Here is a 19,052-nt window from a genome sequence, read left to right on the forward strand (position 1 = left end):
AAACTTTCTCTTCCCGTTTCTCCATCACCCAGCAAACTACATTAGTCTGCAACTGTATACCAGGGTGGGCTTGGGTTGCCACTGGGAAATGGGGGAACTCGGACAACCGTGGGCAAAGAAGCTGACACCTTCATTACGAGGGACGAGCAGACGACCACCGGCGATGTACCAGCGGCGCGTGCAATAAGATGTCGGCCGGCAGGTCATCGTCGTCACGGGTCAAACACCGGAGCCGCAGAGCGACGAAAAATAAATCGGGATCAACAAGACACCGCCAGAAGGCAAAGGCGTGGATGCAAATCGGATTTATAAAAACATTCGGTGGCTGGCCAGCCGGTGCGCAAGTGTGCAAAGTGCGTGAGAGACTGAGGCTAAGAGATTTGTGTATAGACGTGTGTGACTCAGGCAGTGGCCTGGAAGGAGGAATAACCTTTTGAACTGTGGTGACAGTTGTTGGGTGTGTGTCTGATTTTTTTTTTTTTTTTTTTTTGTGCGTGCGTGTTATGGTGGGGCTCTCCCCTAATTGTTTTGTTTGGCCACCTGTATGAAAGGGGTTTTGTTTTCTTTTTCTTTCCGTTCTTCCATATTTTTATTTTATTGAGCTGGCGGTCGTATAGTGCGACCGCCAATAAACTTTAGTTTTGTGTTTTCGCATCGTGTGCGCGTTTTGTCTTCACTGAGGAGTGATTGGCTTCGCTGCTCGCGTCGGGTGCGCGGAGGTTTGTCTGTGTGATTGCGAGTGTGTCTGTGAGAGAGCGAGTTCCACAACGCCCGATCGCGTTACGCGACAACCTCTGGCACTGCCATCAACACACACCCGCGCGCATGCGCATCTTGTTGTAGTTCGGTGAGCTGGTGTTGTTGTACCAGTGCCACAATATTCAGATAATGCTTCTCTATCAACCTGTCATTTTACAGAACTCTGCAGCTTTCCTTCCTGCAATCGAGATGGCCCTACAGAGGGGCTGTGCAGATTGATTAAAAAAATAAATGAATAAATAAAAACGCATGTAATACATCCAGTTTGCAGAGAATTTAGAGAATAGTTACATCACGTCACAGACTCACAGCTGTTGTTGGTTTAGTTTCTTTGTTTGTTTAGTCTCATTGCATAGGGCTGCAAGGTCAACAAGTTTGAAAGTTCATATTCTCGTCAATCAAGAAGATTAAACAATGGATTTCAAAGAGATTTATAAACCTTTGAAGGTTCACGGATGAGCAACACAGAGTATTACTCACACACAAATGAAACGCTTTGATCTCTTTGTGGTATGTAGTATTTTTAATGTGTCAATTAAAATGAATTTCTTTCAACTTAAGCTTCAACAGACGCCTTCAAACAAGAGAGACATGGTTTTATCGTTATCGGACTTTCAAGACATCACAAGATCATCAGACATCATTAACAGCTGGCATCATGGAACTCGGCATTACATCCTCCACAGTAGTCATCCCTGGCAGGACGAATTACCACGACACGTGAAGTAAGTTGAAGTAGAAAAATAGTAAATAGTGGATTTTAAGCAAAAAACAAAATTATTGCTAACAACATGAAAAATCTATTTAAAGGAAATGATTAAATAAAGACACGGTTGTTAGGTAACAGCTGTTGAACATGTAGATAGTTGTTGTTATTGTAATCAAAATGAAGAAAGCTTAAAGTATTAAATAGACCAAGATAGGTGTATCGAAACGACACGTAGATTAAAAGATAAAACAAATCAACTGGTAATATTGGTAATATGTGCTTCAGTGGTAGACGATACTGAGTCATATTTGACCATAATTTTGGGCTGCACAATGGACAATTTTTGTGCCGTTAAGAAAACCTCATTGCAGGCAACTGAAATGGTGGATTGAGCTTCTATTTGTGATCAACAAACAGGAAAGCTTCAAGCATTTTGTCAATACCTTTACACGTATACAAAGTAGCAAAATATAGAAAAATAGCAAAATATTGTAAGTTATACATTAGCATTATGCTAACCGGTTCCTTTGCCGGAAACTCTATGTATGTGTGTGTGAAAACAGAATGAGAGAAGAATACACATTTTAAAGAGATGCTATAATGGGTTTTGGTCCGTTACTTGAACCCTCATTTTAGAAGGAAAATAAAAACAAAAGCATATTATAAATATGTCAAGGTTACAGGCACATAATAAACACAGGCAGAGAAAGAATGAAAGATCAGATCACAAATCAGTGCTTACGAGAGATTAATGCAAGAGACTATAGAACAAGATCGAATATTAGAAAAATGATTGAAAGTCGAGAAATAGCCACAACAGTACTAAATATATCAAGAAGAAAAAAAGGAGTAAGTAAAAACGGCCTCTACAAGTTTTGAATTACACGAAAAATGTCAAAGGAATAATAAAGTTTACCATTTTTGTAACAGAGTAAAAATCCATTTGCCCGAGCTGTAGCCGTGTTCACAAAATGATTTTCTGAAACTGCACTTCTGACAAAGCCATCAGCAATATAAATTCTGTTAAAGTCACTCTGTGAAATCGTTAGTTAGGCCAAACTTCCCTGGCAAATTCTTGCATTTCCGACGAATCAGTGCTTCAACACATTCATCCACAAAACAGCAAACATCAGGGTTCTATGATACTTTGTTCAATAGTCTAGCTTTCTCCATTGCAAAAGATGCTTGTCTGATGCCTCCTGTAGCAGAACCAGAGGAAACGGTTATATCATTTGTCTCCACGGCCCTGACGTCTGCTTGTCTAGAAGTCGACGGTTGTTCGTCTTCACGAGAGGTGGAAGGCTGAGGAATAAAGCTCAGCGCTCTAGCCGTGTCCATGTTTGCTGCATTTCTCGTCACCACGTCGTCGTCGATATTGCCACTTTCTCTGTCAAGTCCTTCCTCCTCTAATGGTGATAACGCCCGAGAGAAGGAAGGAGTTTCATCGACAATGTCAGGTGGTGTAGATTGTCGCAATGCCAAGTTTGAGCGCTGTGTGCGACTCATCTTAGGTAAGGACGATCCTTCTTCCTCCGGACACGACGAACCCGCCACTCTTGTACGTTTGTAACGAGACAGTAATGTAGACCTCTCAGCATAAGCTATCCTTTCTCCCTGCATGGCATCCCAGTCCCTTGGTGTGTCAGATTCGGTGTCCAATTCAAATCCGCTAAATGTTTCAGGTATACACCAATTTGTGTAGTCTCCTGTATACGTATTTCCTCGCCGGTACATTCCCCAGTGTTTAGGAGCAAGGATGTCCAGATCACTGATCATCATTTCGTAATTCTCTGGAAATGTTCTTTTGGTGCGATGGACGAGATGTATTGCGTAACAAATAGAGCTTTGCTTGGGTAACGGTTTTTCGTTCCAGTGAGGCTGAAGACTGAAATTAGAATCTGTCAGTCCTTCGAAAACATCAATGAAAGCGCCTTTCAGTCTCTGCTCAAGAGACCGATTATCTTCAATGAGGTTCTGGCAGAGACTAAGGAAGACACACAGGAACTCCTTAAAGATCTTTCTAGCTTGGTACGCCATGGTGTCTCCTGCCTCCACGGAAACAGAAAGGTCGACAGCAGCAGGTAAGTTCCAAGGCTCTCGTTGTGGAAATTCACGAATATTACAGAACACTCTCTTGGCGATTTCAGAATCTTTAAAAGTTCTCAGATGTGCGCACACAGAGTCAATATCACTGCGAATACCAAAAGCCTCCAAACACTTTATAGCTTCAATATAATGTCTATTGTGGGCTGATCTTGGTCGTAGAATTCTGTTTCGTTGCAGTCTGAAGGTAACTGGTGTCCATGGCGCACAGCGGAGGAAGGCTTCTTCACAGACCTTGATTGGCTGCTGGTTACTCATCTTAATGGAATTTTTGTAAAGTCCTGATACACAAATCTTTTATTTTCTTCGTTGTGTATGCATAAAATAGTTATCGTTCTTTAATGCCTTGCTCTTTGAACCTTTCTCTGTCGCTGCTCAGCGTGCAATGGGGACACGGGCGGAGCTCTCGGGGAAGGCGCAGCAAACCGTGTGACGTCATCAAAAAATGGACCAATCCATGAGAAGGATGTTTGCAGTAGTTCCCGCTGGTTTTCACATCTCTGGCTGTCATGAGGAGGCAGGCATAGCCTAACTGCTTTTTTTCAAAAATGTTTCGCGGTTGTTAGACGCTGTTTGTAGCGGGTGTCTGGGTGTCATAACAAATCACAATCCAGAAGTATTTCTATACGGGCCTGCGAGATTTGTGAAATGAAAAGACTCTAACAGATTTTCAACACTTTTGTAAAAACAAAAGATAAGAAAATGCTAACTACTTGTTAGTACTGTATTGTTTCATATAAAGGACAAGCATGTCCTACTGTAGATGGCGTTTGGGTGTGATTTGTGTGCGTGAAGAGTAGCAACGAATAAATGTGTGAGTTTGAGTTTATAAAGAGTATGTGTGTTTGTGTGGCGAGGGTTTGTACCACAAATTCCAGCTGTATAAACACACCACCTCGCTGTATCCACATGCTTGGGGGCAATGACAAGATGAGGTTTATTGTCTTCCAAAAGACATCTGGCAACCGACAACTCGTCACACCATGTTGGTCAGCTCGTGAAATCTTTCTTTATTATAATTTAGTGTTTATAGTCCCTGCGTGTGAAGGTCTGTAAACAATAATAACAACAAATAATTTTCAAAGCACATTTTCCCAAAGTTACAGTAAGCTCAGTGCGATATATACAAGCAAAAAAGATATCCAACTACAAAAATGCATAAAGCACATTCGTACACAGACCAAGCATGTCAGTAGAGAAGTACAGACATACTAACAGCCATGGATGAGTCAGAGACCTAGACCAAGTACTATAGGACTGAACACCTGCGAGAGCGAAAGGGTGTGAATGATGGACTTTTCCGGAATGCGTGTCAGTTAGATATTTAAAACAAAAACAAAGAGAGATGTGATTGGAGAGAGAGTAAAGGGTGAGAGGTGGTAAGGTGACCAGACGTTTCGGGGAGCGAAAGCGGGATGCGTGCCGATGATGGTGTCGTCACCGACAAAGAACGCCGAAAAAGGAGGTGGTGGTGGTGGTGTGTGGGGGGGGGGGGGGAACCTTTCCTCTGACTGCCGAGTAGTGAGGCTTTCAAGAGCTTCGAGAGCGGGGCCTGGGGCGGCCGCCCCATTTGCCACCCCCTAACGCCGCCGCTGCCTGACCTGTATTGGTTGTTGTGGGGAACACACGGCAGCTGATAGCTGTCTGCTCTTCTTGATCTTTGTCGAATCCTATTCAGGTGCAGAGTTAATTATGGAGAATGGGGCAAGGTCACAGGAAAGTCCATTCTATTTTAGAGTTAAAAGATTTTTTTTCGGAAATGTTTTAAAAAAACTTAACAATTTAAATAGGAAGTAAGTGTAATTATTTATGGCTGGTCAAGGAGATTAACCATAGAACATGCGTAAACGGAAACGGAGGTGGTTGGGCTTTCGGTGGGTCACGTGATTTAAGTCAGCAGTCCATCATTATAAATGCAAATTTATGTGATGGGAGATAAAAAAAAAAAAAAAACTCGAGAGTTTGCTTATTCACAAAAAGCTTAGTTATAAAAGAGATAAGACAAAAAGTAACAGGTTGGCAGACACACACAAGACATAGGGAATAGTAGGTTTGTAAGGAATACTTTTCTCAAAACTGCCAGCTTCGTCTTCCCCTTCCTGTGCCACAAACCATACCCTTTCACGAGATCGTCTGGTTTATTCACAGATTCAAATTGTCAGATAAACCCGATCACCTCGCACTACAATCTGTCTGTCATTCTAACACCGTTTCTTTTTATTGCTGAAATAGTAGACCTTCTCCAGCAGTTCCCTCAACAGACACAAGCTGTCTCATATTGGCAAAACGGAGGCTTGTCAATAATTACTATTATCAAAACCACACAAAAATGACTGCGATTGACTTTTCAAACTCTGGAATGCAGCTCAATGACTACGGGTACCTACACTAAAAGCATCATTACACAATCGCCATCTGTCGCACGCTGGCATTTAAGTCTGTGGACGTCCCGCGGTGGTCGCCCTCTATACTGGCGTAGGGGTTCCACACAGTTGTCTCCCCAAGAAGGATTATGCGCATCAGAGCGTCCGTGACGAGGTAGGGGTCAAAGTTCGAGGCCGGGCGGCGATCCTCCAGGAAGCCTTTCCCGTCATCCGCCACCAGCCGCGGAATTCGGATGGAGGCGTTGCGGTCCTCCACTCCCCACCGGAAGTCGCGGTAGGGGGCGGTGCAGAACCACCCCTGCAGCCTGCTGACGTTGTCCCTCCCGCCGCTGGGGTCGCAGATGCCCAGAAACTGCAGGTGAGATTTCTCCAGCTGTTTTATGGCAGCTTCAATGTGTCTGAAATGAAGAAGCAGAGCAGTGAAAGTGACAAAATAATGTAAAAGCATGAAGTCTCAACTGTGAGACTGCCTGTTGTGTTGTGTGACATATTGTGTCTGTTGTGTTCTGTGACGCATTGTGCATGCTATGCAATGTGGCTCAACGTGCCTAATGTATGTTACAAAGTCGTTTGTGACGTAGCGTTTGTTGCACTGTGTGACCTTAGTGAACCTGTTTCCAATGTCCCGCATCGTGAAGTCAGTGTCCGAGTCGTACAAAGTGGTACAGCGTGTCTAGTGTAGGGAGTGACGTAGTGTGGTCATTCGAATAGCGTGACGCTGACGTGTGACGTGACGAAATGCGACTTACGTCATCCCGCCGTCCGCCCTCATGGCCTTGGTGCTGACGTTGACGTGACCGCCGCAGGCTCCGATTCTCACTCCGGGAACTGGCTTGGGCGCCAGGCTGACCACCAGGCCGAACTCCTCGGACAAGCGATACAGGATGTAGCGAGCCACCCACAGGTCGTCTGCAGCCTTGACCCCTTCACTCGGCCCGACCTGAAACTCCCACTGCGCATGACAAGAGAATGACGTATAACAACGTATGGCGAAGATATTAATAATTTATAAATAGAATAACTTACAAAGAAAATAATTGAAGGAATAAAATTTCTGAAGAGATTAACGTGGAATAACTCAAGAAAAGAATAATTCTAGAAAAAAATAATTCAAGAAAAACAAATCATGAGAAGAATAACTTACAAAGGGAACAGCTCAAGAAAAAAAAATAAATCCCGAAAAGAGAATAACCCAAGAAGAAAATAATTCATGATTCCCTGCTTTTACAAATAACCCCAGGAAAAAAGTTCGTAAGGAAAATTCTTTTCAAAGACAATAACTAAGGACAATAACTTACAAAGAGAAAAATTCAAGAAGGAAATAAATCCCGAAAAGAATAACTCACAAACAGAATAACTCAAATAATAAGCCCAAATATCCTCGGTTATTATACGACTAGCGTGAGTACATGCGTTATGGTACACAGAAAAGAGGATTTTGGTTTGACAGACATGACAGCCTTGACATGAATTTCAGGCCATAGCTCTTCAGACCTTTTCAGAAGTTGTTTTTTTGTTTTTTTTTTTTTATAATTTTGTAGCGAACACTCTAGTGACAAACAAGCTAAAGGCGGATTCTGTTATTGAGAGCAGGCGCCGACCTAGTAGGATGGCTGGTAATCCTGTCCCTGTCATACGCCCGGCCCTCTGTATGATTGCAACGGGTGCCGGGATTGAACGAAAGCAAACAAACCCTAAGCTAGATATGTATCTCTAGTTCAGAACTGCTGGCACATGAACTTTAACCTACCTGACCCGGAAACGCTTCTGCGTTGCCCCCGGAAATGTTACAGCCAGCGTAGAGCGCGGCGAAGAGGTGGGCCTCGTACATGTCGCGGCCATACGCCTTCGTCGTGCCGTTAGCCTCGTGGTGGAATGGGTCTGAAACAGCAGCAAGCACCCAGACTAGTCACACAGCATTATTCAGTGGAGGAGCGAAGTTCCTTAGTCAGTCCATGATGATGTCAGAACTAGGGACCTGACTCCATAGAGGGTTGGGGAAAGGTCAGGTCAAAGGTGTCAAAAATAAGTTGACCTTTTTCAGCATCAGTCACATTAGTCTGAGCGACATTTTTCACAGAGCTTGGAGATAAATTTAAAATTAATTACACATTTATTATTAAGCATTTAGACTGTCGCGATTTAATTTACTGTTGCTTGTCATCGCTTATTGTCAGATGTTGACTAATTAGGGTGCATGGTCTCACCAAAGGGCTGTGGTTGGTAGCTGGGTGGCCAGCCGATGGGGTGTCCGTGCACGTTGCACAGTGTGTATTCCTGCTCCAGCCCAAACCAGGGCTCGGCTGACTTCACCTCCTGAAGAGACATCGTCTCGTTACAACTTTTCCGGAAATTGCGCACTGAGAAAATAAAGTACATTAAGTCAGAAAACCAGCATTTCTGAAAGTTTAAATTCTTGCTAGTTAATTCACCAGCAAACACAAGTGCGGGCACTAACCATGCACACTCGCAGAGACAGACAGACAGGCAGGCAGGAATATTGAAAAATAAACATACAACAACGGACAAACGAACAAACATACACAATACAATGGAAGTACATTTTATTCGATCATTTTATTATTAACGGACTGTTCTGACTGCTATTGGAATAGCTACACAGCCAACACACCTGACGGTGTCCAATCATCGTTGTACACGTCACACAGCAGCAGCTTGTGGGGTCCCCGTCGGAAGGGGTCTTTGTAGAGAGCCACTGGCTTCAGAAACCGGTTCTCCACAGGGAAGTTGATGGCTATTCGCCAGACTGGACAATCTGTGGACAAGCCAACGACTGTAGTTAGCGTCTATGAGCAAATTTCCCTTATCTTTTTTGTGAATTCAGACTTGTTTTTACATAATTCTATCAACGAGTCAGTCCTACGTCCTCTCTCTTGAGCTGCTGATTCGACACCGGCACTAAAATATTCGGTTTATGTTCACGATTACTGATTTAGTATGCATATCGAATACTGCAGCTTTTAATGGGTGGATAAGACGTTGCTGGTTGGGTGAAAATGACCAAACGAAAGAAGAAAAGTGTTGGTAAAAGAAGAGGAGTAAATCTCAAAAAGGAAAGAAGAAGAACGACGACAGCAACAAAAAGCAAGAAGCTCAAAAGTCACATTACACAGGAAGGGTCATAGTTCAAAGTTCTGTCACTCGGAAGCTAATCTCACCTTCTGGCTTTTCGGGTTCGAACTCGAAAGTGCGGCACTTGCTGTGGACCATGACGTCGTCGTCGTCGACGAAGATGTACTCCACCAGCACCTTCGACACTGGAAGCTCGTGCACGTAATGGCTGTGCAGCTTCCGGTTCCAGCGCCACTCGCTCCCCATGGCTTGTCGTTCCTTTGCCAAACTGATGATTGGGAGAATGACGTCATCAAACCGTCTGCACTTCTATCACACAAATGCACGTGCATACGTTTGCGTTGTCAAGGATGCGACTAATTGGAAACTTTGACCGTGTGTTAATTAAACGAGTGCCGTGAACACTTGTTTCCATTGTGACTTCTTTTTGTACAAGTGATGTTTATAAGCGTGGATCGTTCTCTCAGAGTTTGAAAAATAGTATTTTTCCCAGAGCTCAATCTAGATATTAAAAATAAATACACGTCACTCGACCGTTACTAGACCAGGGATATACCTCCATTCTTCACACAATCGTTTTGTCATAAAACTAGTAGACGTGTAGACTACACAGTGATGATGCCAGTCTTGTGAAATAAAAGAGAGAAAGAAAAAGGAAAGAAAGAAGATTTAATAGTAGTTTTGATAAAGACGAAATGGGTTACATTCGATATAAACATCCGCATCTAACAACATTCTAGCTTGACAACCTTCTTGGGTGAGATGCTAGAAAATGCTAGAAGGAACGAAAACAAAGGCTGCCTCCTTCAGCCAATGCTCAAATGTTTCCGCCGTTACGCACACACTCACCAAAAAAAGTACATTCAATACTCTTGTCTTCCCAACATTCTCTCTTCAATCAATGATTCCACCAGAGAAATGGAGCCAAGTGGGACGTGCCTCACAATGCCGGAGGAGAATTTGCATGGACATCTAATGTATGCCTTCTGTCAGAAAGGGTTTCTGCTCTTCCAGCTGCATAACCACGATTTCCATGCAAAATCAGCTGAGTCAGGAAAAGAGAGAAAGAAAGAGACAGTGTGTGTAAGAAGAAGACAGAGTGTGTAGTATATTTCTTGAAGAAGAGTTATGAAAGGTAACTTAAGCCTTGAAGATCAACAAATGCAATTTCTTCGCGTGATTGATCTTAGTTTACTATAAGACACTGAATCCCACATTTTTTCCTGACAAGATGCTGCTTCTTTAGGTTAACTTTTTTTTATTCACATATTTACTTTTTTTGCTGGCAAAATACATTAATTCATTTGTAATTCTCTTGCTGGCAAGAAGACCTTGGTTGTCGTGGATGCTTTCCTGCTGGCAAAAAGACATTAATTGCTTTTTAATTCTCTCTCGCTGGCAAGAAGACCTTGGTTGTCATGACTTCCTTCTTATAGACACGTTTTCAGTGACAATAGGGCACTAGTTCTGGTCAGCATTTCCTTGTTGAAAAGAAGACAGGCGATCTGAGAGGTCGTCATCATTCCTAGAAGCTTTATCTTCCTCCGACAGCTCATCAGTAAACATTCCAATCGAACAGCAACTGTTTCCCAAGTCATTATATCTATTACTATTTGATAAAATATGCTTGACCTCTATAGCACTACACCATATGGTTTTTTTCATATATATATATATATGTATTTGTGTGTGTGAGAGAGAGAGAGAGAGAGAGAGAGTCATATTAGTAAATTTGTTTATGTCATCTTAACCTTTTAAGCCAAGGGTTAGGGTTAGAGAACTTTTACCGTCTGCAGACATTAAATATTGTTTGATTAAATAGTTCCTCTCTACAAGGTTATTTGCTGAAGAGCAAATAGCCCCTGCCCACTACATCATCGGTAAATAGCTGCCATCCCCAATCCAAGTCCAACCAACGTCCAACTCATGTCTGATGTGTGAAAGCTTGTGACTCTGTCATCGATACTTGGATCGCAAAGTGTTTCCTGGTAACCCAAGACCTTGAGCTTGCTTAACTACAGATGTAAATGGACTTAATTATATCAGGAAGTCTTGCTGGGCTGCACTGACAGGTCTTCAGAAGTGTGCTTCTGGTCTGTAAAATTTCTGACCAACCAGAAAAGAAGAGGAATTGGAGGTTGGTTTTTTTCCCCTCAACATGGCACCCAACCCTCTCTTTTCTACTAGTCCCGTGGTCCCAAGTTCCCCTAATTTGAGGTTGATTTTGTACCTTTAAGGTCCTGCTTTCAAACCTACAATTTCATCATCAATCAAAGAAAAAAAATGTCAATGAAGTTAATAAAGTTTACACAGCCACAGATATGAAAAAATAAAGGACCAATCTTTGTATCGTTATCTTTCGCATTATCTTCTATTTCATTTACACCACTGGAGAAATTGATTATACATTATGAATGTGTCGTTCACAAAGAAGCTGCTATTTGTTAAAACTTAATTATTGACACCTTATTCCTCGAACAATGAGTACAATAAATAACAGTCCTTGCTGGTGTTTCAACAATGCAGTCTCGATAACCCAAAGCTGATTTCCAATCATTTTCAAAGCCCTCCATGATAGCTCTAATACTAACCTGAAAAGACTTGTTAGAATCTTTCGTTTGTCTGGTGGTGCAACCAGCTGGACAGTATGACCACACCATGTGTATAAATGTCGAGTACTGATTGTGCACACATACAAACTTTCTCCTCTTCTATCTAGAGAGTATAAAAGTCTGTTGGCGAGACGGTCAATTGGTTTGTTGTCCACTCGATTACACACGGGTAGAAAGGTGTAGACAGCCAAGTGGAAACCTTGAAGTGGCAGGTCATGACCTGGTGCAAACGAGAGGACAAAGCCGGTGTTCTGCGCGCGTGCTCTTAGCCGCCATTCTCCGGCTCATCAGCCGCATTACCACGCATTAATGAGCATCTGAGTTTCACGACCCTTCCAGAGGAGAAAGGCCCTGTCTGGGAAGCAGGAGAAATTACTCTGACTGGTGCTCTCTTTCTTTGTCTGTCTGTCTCTCTCCCCCGACTCTCTCATCCATTAGATGCCCACACCCTTGTGGGAGCTATGCCTCTTGAAGCAATAAAGACTCAACTAATCAATCAACCATTCATTCACTCAATCAATCTCATCCATCACTGGTGAACCTACCTCCAGGATATTCTTGCACACTTAAACCCTTAAACCATTTGAGTTATTTTCCGACTCCAAGACCCCTGTTTAAATGTGTTTTGATAATCATCATTTTTATATTTTTCCTCCACTCTCCGTTGATTTCATGCTTTATTTTATATTAGTCGAGTAATTAAGTTTATTCTTTTCCAGTTAAGGCCGAGGGCTAGATGAAAAGAGCATGCTTGCCTATTCTACCAGCATGTGTAAATAAAATTTGGCATTGTGTCTCTTTTGCCCACATTGTCTTATTATCTGAATCTCATTTTATATCTCTTCTTGTCGCTCTTTTCTGTTTCTCTCTGTATCTCTATTTCCTGTTCTGTATCTGCTTTTCTCTATTCTTTCACTAATTTCCTCTCTTGGTATCTATTTCTTTGTTATCTCTCTCTCTCGTTCTCTTTCTCATCCTTTATCATCGCCTCTCTCGTTAATTTTCTTTCTTCCTCTATTTGTTCCTCCCCTACTTCAGCCTCGTTCTCTCTCTTTCTTTCCTTCCACTCAGCCCTTCTGAGCTGGTCATGAACGCACAGCCCAGACAAATGAAACCGGACAAGAAGAAGTGTCCCTCCGTCATCAGTCCACTCTAACCTTCCTGACCTTTCCATTGCGATTATCTCCCCTCTCACTACCCCACCCCACCCTCGAAACATAGTCCCATTACTCGGGTGATCGGACTTCGTCCTGTAATGGTTTCCAGGGACACCAGAATATAGTTTATGGTCTGCATCGCTCAATATCTCTTTACCCGCTTCCTCTCTTTCGCTCTCTTCTTTTTTTTTTTTTTTTTTTTTTTCTTCTCTCTCGTAGCTTACATGAAGCCGATACTAGCTAGGATCTTAGGATGTTAGTGAAGACTTTTACTAGGTCTCGTCTGAAAGCCATGTCCATTTCTTCGAACCCTACGCACCGTACCGCGATCTCAAAGGTCAAAGGTAACAGTGCGAAATGTCAATTTATCTTTTAATAAATTAAAAAAATCAAAAGATATCGGTTACTGTTCAGGTCTACAGGTCATAAGGTCATTGTTCTGCTAGCCTGTGTCTGAGAGATAATCCAGTAATGTGTTCACTGTTCACTACGAAAATCAGAGAAATAGAGAGAAATCAGACATCGATGACAAGTGAATCGAGGGAGAATGAGTTCCGTTATGTCCAGTGAGAACATTAGGAAGTAACAAAATGATTTGGTTTGGTTTGGTTTGTTGATCATTCGTCGGTCGGTTGGTCGTAGTCTGTGGCTCTGTCACTTAGAGATGGTTGCTGCCGATTTTCTACTTGCAGATTTTCCTGCAACTTCATCACAAGCAGGACAAACATCCCATTCGAGAAATTTCCGCTGACTCAGAAAACTTAGAAGGCTCTTTGCATAATGAGTTGTCATATTTGGACAGAGCACAAATTAAAAAAAATAAGAGGAGGGGCCAATCAAAAAGAATCGATTTTCACCCTCCTGCTGAACAAAGCTCGATAAATACTTTTACCCGCTCCGTTTAATAGTGAGATCATTTGTACCTTGCCTGTCAGAATTTTAGTTTTCTTACACCAGAGAGACACATAGGTCGGTCATCGGGTAGACAGACATTTTGATGCACACGTGTGAAGGGGTGGGTGAGTGATGAGGCATCTGAGTGTAAGAAAGACAGACACCGACAGAGATTTGGATAGATGCATGGATGAGGTACAACATTATTGGAATGATAGACAGACAGAAAACCATGTAGACACAAAAATAAACTCTCTCTTTCTCTCTCCCATACATACATTTTGTTGTATCCATAAGAATGGGCCAACAGATAAACAAGCACATACACACACACCCAGTTTACACTGACAGCCTGCATACCAGACCTTAACCCTATTTTCTCGACTGGCTCTGCGGACATGCAAATAAAGTCTGATCATCACCGAAGCTTGGCTGTATAAAACCTACCGAGGGATCGACGACAGCGACAACGCAGGACTGGCTCCAGCAAGGATAAGAAAACACCCGCTAGCCAAAGACTGGACTAGCCGTCGCTGTTCCAATATTTGCACTCACCCCCCATGCGAACCCCACACCACCCCAAGCAGCCCTGCAAGCTGCAGGCAGTACACGGTCCCGGAAATGGGATTATGCCATCGATTGGTCGAAAGCCCTAGTTACGCCAGAGCCGCACGCGCATCCTCCCCTGTGGAGGCTCAGCATCCTCCCTCCACCACCCGGGAGGCTGAGGCTCAGGCGGCTTGTCATAGAACGCGCCAGGCAAAAAAGGGATTTGACTTCATTCGTGAGAGGACCAGCAATGGATGGCAGCGATGGTGTGGGCTGCATTCTCGCCAGGCGTGGCTACCTTCGACAAATATCTTGTTTACCTTTTTTGCAGTCTCGGTCGCTCTGTTTACGTGAGGTTTCAGACTCCGAGGAAGGATTGTTTTGATGTGGTTTGTTATCAACATGGTCTTGTACGAATACTAGTTTGCCTGGACGTCTAATTTAAATATCGTCGGGGTGTTTGACAATGGAGCTGGGTGGACATACATGCCTGAAACTGTACACAGACCTTGCAAAGAATCTAGCTTTCCTTTTCACCTTAAAGATCTTGTCTATAATAAATAAAAAATGTTAACATTTCATTGATTTCTTTCCAGAGAATATTTTTTTAAATGATGCGGCTTAGCTTTTTACATTTAATACCTAGCTCTCTCGCTTCCCTGTTCTCTGCTCTCGTTGTGGAGACACAAAGAAAGTGGTCCCCCTTGCTTTCCCATAAGGAATATGTATGACTAAAACTGGGGAAGGGAGTACTCTCAGAAGCCCTCTGACGGCCAACAGGTGTAACACAGCGCAAGTGTCCTGAGACAAGATCTGAACACATGACCTATTTGTTCTCTCTGCAGCAATGGCTTACGGGCGTTGAACCACTCCACTATCAAGCACCCTCATACACGGATACTTATGAGTGGATGCCTGTCTACCAGCTCACTCGTCCTGTTCAGAAGTCCGTACCATTGCTTGGCAGGAGGCTGCAGGCCTTGGTGATGAACACAAAGCAGCAACTGTGTTTAAAATGGAAAAAAAATTGAACGAAACCGTTCGCAGGTGCAGTTAGAGTACAATCAACATTGGGATTGATCAGTTAGTGTGTAGCACAGTTGACCAAATTCTCCTTTACTGAGATATGAGACATGCTAACCCACGTGACCCGAATCCGTAATCCGTTAAAAACGTACCGTACTGAGTAAAATCTTTTAGCCAAAGGAAGAAGATGTAGTACATAATCCTCAGCTGTTTGTGCATTCTCCACAAACATTCTTCAAAGCATCACTGTCCCTCCTTGTTCAAGCTATATGTCAGAACAAGTTTTTTACACTGGAAATTTTAGTTTTGGAACTTTATGGTGTTTTGTGCCGGATGCGCTTCCAACACACGGCGTCATGTGACGGTAGGAATAGAAGAAAGGCAGATGACGATAATGATGATGATGAGAAATAGGATGAAGAATTCAGGTCTTTATTATGCGTGTGTGTGACTGCACACACACACACACACACATACACACACACAGATAAATGTATACTTGTTGGCAACTAAAATGTTCATATACCGTCAACACTTAGTGGATGAACAATTTGTCAATAGACTGAATGTCTATGTATGTATGCTTGCTGGAACATACTTTGTCAATAGACTATATCTCTACTCCTCTCTCTCTCTCTCTCTGTATCATTTTGCTTTCTTTCTCTTTTTCCCGCTGTCTTTCTTTTCTCTCCCTTTCTTCAGCTCTTACTTTCTTCCTTCTTGCTTTTTATTTCTTTTTTACACCTCTCTCTTTATCCCCCTTTCCCCTCCATTTCTTCTCCATCTCTCTCTCTCAAGCACTTTATTTTATGTGCGTAACCGTCACGTGGTCACTCAAATAGTCTTATATTTCAGATATTGAGCGTTATATTATATCGGGGGAAGAAGAGTTGAACCTTTAATGTGACATCGCGCCATTTTGTGCCGTGCGAGTGGGTATCATTTCACCGAGGGCTAAAAGCCCTCCGTGTTATTATGGCTGCAATTAGAGATCTTGCCTTGTGCATAAGGAAGTCCAACCTAATGAATGTACGAACAACAAACCCACCCACCAAGAATTGTGTATTCGTTTACGTGTATTTTATACAATGTGTCCAGTGTCTGTACTTAAATAGAGTATACATCTATTAATGTAATATTTGAACATGATGTTAGCGTATATACTTATAATTGCCTATAGTGTTTACAAAATCTATACTGTCTATATTATACGATATCTATAATGCAGGTACCAAGAGAATGTCTGAAGAATAGATATAGAGTGCGTATAGTGAATATACTAATGAACTGTATATAGTGTATACATATATGTACTAATATAGTGTCTGTAGTGTGTTGTATGAATATTAACAGCTTTGATAGTTTATACATTAATCCAGTGTGGATAGTATACAAATAAGTATCTGTAATTTACATACTAATACAGGTTAGAGTATGATAGAGTAAATACATGTTAATACTGTACTCGTGGTCAGACTAATAAAGTGTACATGTTAGTAAAAATTATAGTATAATGCTACATCCTGTGTTGGTGGTGTTCATAATGATGTAGTGTACATGCTACACCCTAATGCTGTGTATACGTGCACTGACCCGTGACTGTGATCCGTGACCCGTGACGTCGCACTCCAAGACTCCTGTCACCTGACTTTCACTCCGCGTGCTCCATGGTGGACTCAGGCAGCAGCACAAGCAGGCATCGGAGACCTCCGTAACACCAGACGATCGAACCTCCGAGTCTCCCTCCACGTTTTGTCGGCACACCTCGCCGGCTGTTCCACTGTTGTCAACGACGCCCGCCGTCGAGTGCGGTCAGCAGCGCCACCAGCCGCCTGATTGCAACGGGTAGGTGTCGCCACTTCTAGCTGCTGGCGAGCTGCGCACGCAGTTCATTCCTTTCCACCACCACTACCTACCCCTTTCCCCACCACTTACTTCTCCCCACTCCCCGCCTTTTTTCCCCTCCTCTCTCTCTCCGACCTTGATCAGGTTTTCCTGGCTGCAGTCCCTCGCCAGACGTGTGTTGGCTGCAAACTCTGGCAAATCCAAGACATATCTGCACTCGGTTCTCACTCGACTCCTGCAGCCGAATGCAGAAACCTATTCCCCTCCCTACACCACTACCACCACATACACAACCAACACCACTACCCTAACCCTCGATTATTAATTACCCGTCTACCCGAAAGGCGCCCCTCCCTGTGGAAGGTCGCCAGCGCAACAGCAGTTTGCACGTGCCCATTCGTCACTCGATTGGCAAGCTGAATATTGATTGGTCAGTCAGATAGATGTGGGGGCTTCTACAGGGGAGGTCGAAAGAAAAGGAAGTAGATATCGAGGAAGACTGGATCTTGCTGAATGGCGGCGAAAATTTTCTAGAGAACCTGACATGGCCGCTTGTTCATGTTTTATGCCGAGTCATCGAATCTTTCGCTGAAGCAGGTCTGCCAAGAGGTGGAGCGACTAAAGAAGAAACACGCCTGTGTGCTGTTGGCAATGAACTCAGCGAAGTAAACTGAGCTCCTACTCCACCCTTTCGCCCTTCTGCTGTTGCTGTCTGTTGAAACACTTGTTTATTTTGTAGAAAACAAAGATGGCTTTAACGGATCAGCCATGCAATACTTAACGGAAATCTAGAGTTTCCTTATGAATTAATTAAGTTGTATTGTATTGAAATAGTCTAAGCAGAAAGTAGAAGACCTGGAAACGAGTTAAAGAAGATTGGCCAAAAAAAAAAAAAAACAAGATAAATTTTTCTGAGAGAGAGTCGTGATGGGTTAGAAACTGCAAAGAAAGAACATGTAGGGATGTAGAGAAAAATGTGAAGACAGCAGTAAGATGATTATAAAACATCGGTCAGAGCGCAGGACGTATACCTGGTCAGAAATGGTTCTGGACACTGAGCTGTTATGTAAAAATATTTAATTAGGTTAATTGCTGCTGGCATAATTCAAAGAAAAAGAAACAAGCATACGAAAAGAGATGAAAAGAAAGATGTGAACATACAATGTTCACTGTATATAAACTCAACGAGGAAAGAAACAAGGTTAATTATTTCTGACAGAACAGAAAGAGCAAGAAGACTAGAAAAAGAAAAAAGCGAACAAAAAAAAAAAAAAAAAACAAGAACAAGCAATAATCGACAATGAGACAGGAAGAAACTAGGACCAGCACCTCAAAGCAAATCGCAGGAAACAACCACAGAAGGAAAAATCCTTGAAAGCTATCGATCTGTACGGACCTCCACAAATGTTCGATCGCAGTGATTAATTTGCAAATGTCGCTGCTACAAGACATCGCACTCGCCATTTTTTTTTACGCACAAGGTAACGAGCTTTCATGTTTGTCTTGAAAGGAGGGCAGTTCTCGTGAATCTCCACTAGAGGTCGCTTGAGATGGAGGCACACTCTGTGCACTGTAGCCCGAATGTTTAAGGGTGGATGACTATCTAACCATTCGCCATTTTGATTAACTCTGTTCAAATGTAGGTTCAAGTAGCAAGACGCAAGGCCAAATGTTTAAGGTGTTCACGGGGGTCTGCCTCACGATACACAGACTTTTAGAGCTAGATACAAGTTTTAGTTTCTGCAAGATTTTCTAGGTAGTTGGCAAAAGAAAAAGTGTGTATGTCTGTGTTGGGGGTCGAGGCTATCATTCCGTAAAATACTTGGTATATCGGAGCATAGCGTGGAGGAAGCGAAATGGAGGAAGTTGATCTCTCACGTTAGGAACTTGCTAGACCACGTGACCTAGTTCAGCAGTCCCT

The 19,052-nt window shown here is 42.8% G+C and overlaps 1 protein-coding gene across 1 annotated transcript; it reads right to left on the reverse strand.

Moving 5' to 3' along the window:
* Positions 1-5,080: 5,080 nt before the first annotated feature.
* LOC112575232 (glutamine synthetase 2 cytoplasmic-like) lies at positions 5,081-17,470 on the reverse strand. The gene is made up of 7 exons (XM_025256933.1): positions 16,880-17,470; positions 9,135-9,316; positions 8,588-8,731; positions 8,163-8,315; positions 7,706-7,836; positions 6,705-6,907; positions 5,081-6,353 (listed from the first exon to the last, which is right to left on the reverse strand). Exons 2-7 carry the CDS (start codon positions 9,292-9,294, stop codon positions 5,972-5,974), a joined length of 1,173 nt encoding a protein of 390 aa, XP_025112718.1. The 5' UTR covers positions 9,295-9,316; positions 16,880-17,470; the 3' UTR covers positions 5,081-5,971.
* Positions 17,471-19,052: the final 1,582 nt, after the last annotated feature.

The sequence above is a fragment of the Pomacea canaliculata genome, linkage group LG11 (assembly GCF_003073045.1).
Source record: "Pomacea canaliculata isolate SZHN2017 linkage group LG11, ASM307304v1, whole genome shotgun sequence".
Taxonomy (NCBI): domain Eukaryota; kingdom Metazoa; phylum Mollusca; class Gastropoda; order Architaenioglossa; family Ampullariidae; genus Pomacea; species Pomacea canaliculata.

What these genes read in the sequence shown, in the direction of transcription:
- LOC112575232 (XM_025256933.1), bottom strand. Translation starts at nt 9,294, where the DNA reads ATGGGGAGCGAGTGGCGCTGGAACCGGAAGCTGCACAGCCATTACGTG. An exon ending in CTACCAACCACAGCCCTTTG is followed by an intron (nt 7,837 to 8,162) that starts GTGAGACCATGC and finishes CTGCTGTTTCAG; the next exon opens with ACCCATTCCACCACGAGGCT. An exon ending in CAGAAGCGTTTCCGGGTCAG is followed by an intron (nt 6,908 to 7,705) that starts GTAGGTTAAAGT and finishes TGTCATGCGCAG; the next exon opens with TGGGAGTTTCAGGTCGGGCC.